Source organism: Cricetulus griseus, chromosome 7, assembly GCF_003668045.3.
Source record: "Cricetulus griseus strain 17A/GY chromosome 7, alternate assembly CriGri-PICRH-1.0, whole genome shotgun sequence".
Lineage (NCBI taxonomy): Eukaryota > Metazoa > Chordata > Mammalia > Rodentia > Cricetidae > Cricetulus > Cricetulus griseus.
Genome location: NC_048600.1, coordinates 101,084,857 through 101,087,003, shown reverse-complemented (window position 1 = coordinate 101,087,003; position 2,147 = coordinate 101,084,857). Strand labels below are relative to the sequence as shown.

The 2,147-nt window shown below is 47.4% G+C and overlaps 1 protein-coding gene across 1 annotated transcript; it reads left to right on the top strand.

Moving 5' to 3' along the window:
• Positions 1 to 909: 909 nt before the first annotated feature.
• Positions 910 to 1,845, top strand: LOC100750777 (olfactory receptor 4D2). The gene has a single exon (XM_027426119.1). It carries the CDS (start codon positions 910 to 912, stop codon positions 1,843 to 1,845), a length of 936 nt encoding a protein of 311 aa, XP_027281920.1.
• Positions 1,846 to 2,147: the final 302 nt, after the last annotated feature.

Here is a 2,147-nt window from a genome sequence, read left to right as displayed (position 1 = left end):
CCTCCCCAAGTAGCTTTTGATCACAGTGTTCCATCACAGCAGTAGTAACCCTAAGACAACAAGAAACTGCATATGCTATAACTGTTAACCCTGCCCCCACCAACAGTTCATGTTAAGGACTTTCTATTACCAGGGCCTGGGCAATTCTGGGAACAAATAAATTTGTAAACCAAACCCTTGTTCCTAGGACCATGTGATTGAGTTGAGAAGGAAACACTAGCAACATGAAGGGTCTGTTAACACTGGATGTGCTAAATGTTACAACAAGGGAAGCCTGGATAGGGGAGGATGAAGGGACTGTGAGACTCATGCTATTCCAGGCATGGTGACAGGGATTTCATGTGTGCCTTTCTATTCATTCCACAGAAAATGAGAAATGGTAACTATTTTGTTGTTGTTGTTCCTACTTTACTGATGTGCCAGTTAGGATCCTAATAAAACAAGTCACCCACTTTTGGTGAAATCTCAAGGAAAATAAAACCTGAAATTCACCTGAGAGAGTCTCTCTACATGTCTTCCCACAGCTAGGCAGATTTGGACAGGCAATTTCCACTGCCCAGCTTTAAGATAGTTCATGTGCTAGGCATGGAACCACACAACTGTCATCTTAGTGTGGGGGAGGCTGAGATTGAAGGCTCTTGAATTTGACGACAGTCTTGAGACCCTGTCTCAAGAAACCAAGCAAACAAATGCAAAACCAAAATACCATCTCCTGAATGTGTGTACCAACACCTACTTACGGACTCTTCAGGGACAAGCCAGCAGGCGGTATCACGGCCATCACATGAGAATGTGCATCATATGGACTTGAACAACTCAGTCTGAGCTCTTGCACACTAAAAAGGCAAGGAGTCGCCTCATGCATTTGTACCTGTCAGCCATTTCCTTTAAGTGTATGCATGAGACACCATGGAGCCAGAGAACCTCACATGGGTGTCAGAGTTCATCTTCCTGGGGTTCTCACAGAGTCGTGAGCTTCAGCTCTTCTTGTTTCTGGTGTTCTTGTTTGTCTACAGCACGACCGTGATGGGAAATCTCCTCATCATGGTCACTGTGACCTCGGAGGCCAGGCTCCACACACCTATGTACTTCCTACTCCGCAATCTCGCTGTCATAGACCTCTGCTTCTCCTCAGTCACTGCTCCCAAGATGCTGGTGGACTTCCTCTCTGAGAGGAAGACCATCTCCTACAAAGGCTGCATGGCCCAGGTCTTCTTCTTCCACTTTCTGGGAGGGGCCATGGTCTTCTTCCTCTCAGTGATGGCCTATGATCGCCTCGTGGCTATCTCACGGCCCCTCCACTATGTCACCATCATGAACACTCAGCGCTGTATGGTACTGGTGGTGATAGCATGGATAGGAGGTTTTGCCCATTCCATTGTCCAGCTGTCTCTGATGCTCCCACTGCCCTTCTGTGGCCCCAATGTCCTGGATAACTTCTATTGTGATGTCCCCCAAGTGCTGAGACTGGCCTGCACAGACACCTCCCTCCTGGAGTTCCTCATGATCTCCAACAGTGGGATGCTGGATGTCATCTGGTTCTTCCTCCTTCTGATCTCCTACTTGGTCATCCTGGTGATGCTGAGGTCCCACTCAGGAGAGGCGAGGAGGAAGGTGGCTTCCACCTGTACCACCCACGTCATGGTGGTGTCCATGATCTTCATTCCAAGTATTTACCTGTATGCCCGGCCCTTCACCCCCTTCCCCATGGACAAGGCTGTGTCCATCAGCCACACTGTCATGACTCCCATGCTCAACCCCATGATCTACACCCTCAGGAACCAGGAGATGCAGGCAGCCATGAAGAAACTAGCAAAGCGCCTAGCAATTTGCAATAGGGAATGAGATTTAAACAGGCTGGCTTCACATCAGAAATCTCTCTGAACTTGTGTTAACCCAAGTGAAAAGTGAAGGAAAGTCTTTCTTACCTACAATAAATCAGATTGCCCCAATATTTCTTGATGCCCCCTCACTTTATTGCATTCCTTCTTATAAAACTGACAGCAGATATGTTATTATTATATTAGATGATGTGGGGCCACTGAGATGTCCAATCAGGGAAAAGCAATTGCTGAAAAATCTGATAACCCACATAATGGAAGGAGAAGGCTGACTCCCGGAAGTTGTCATCAGTCTCTGTATGCACG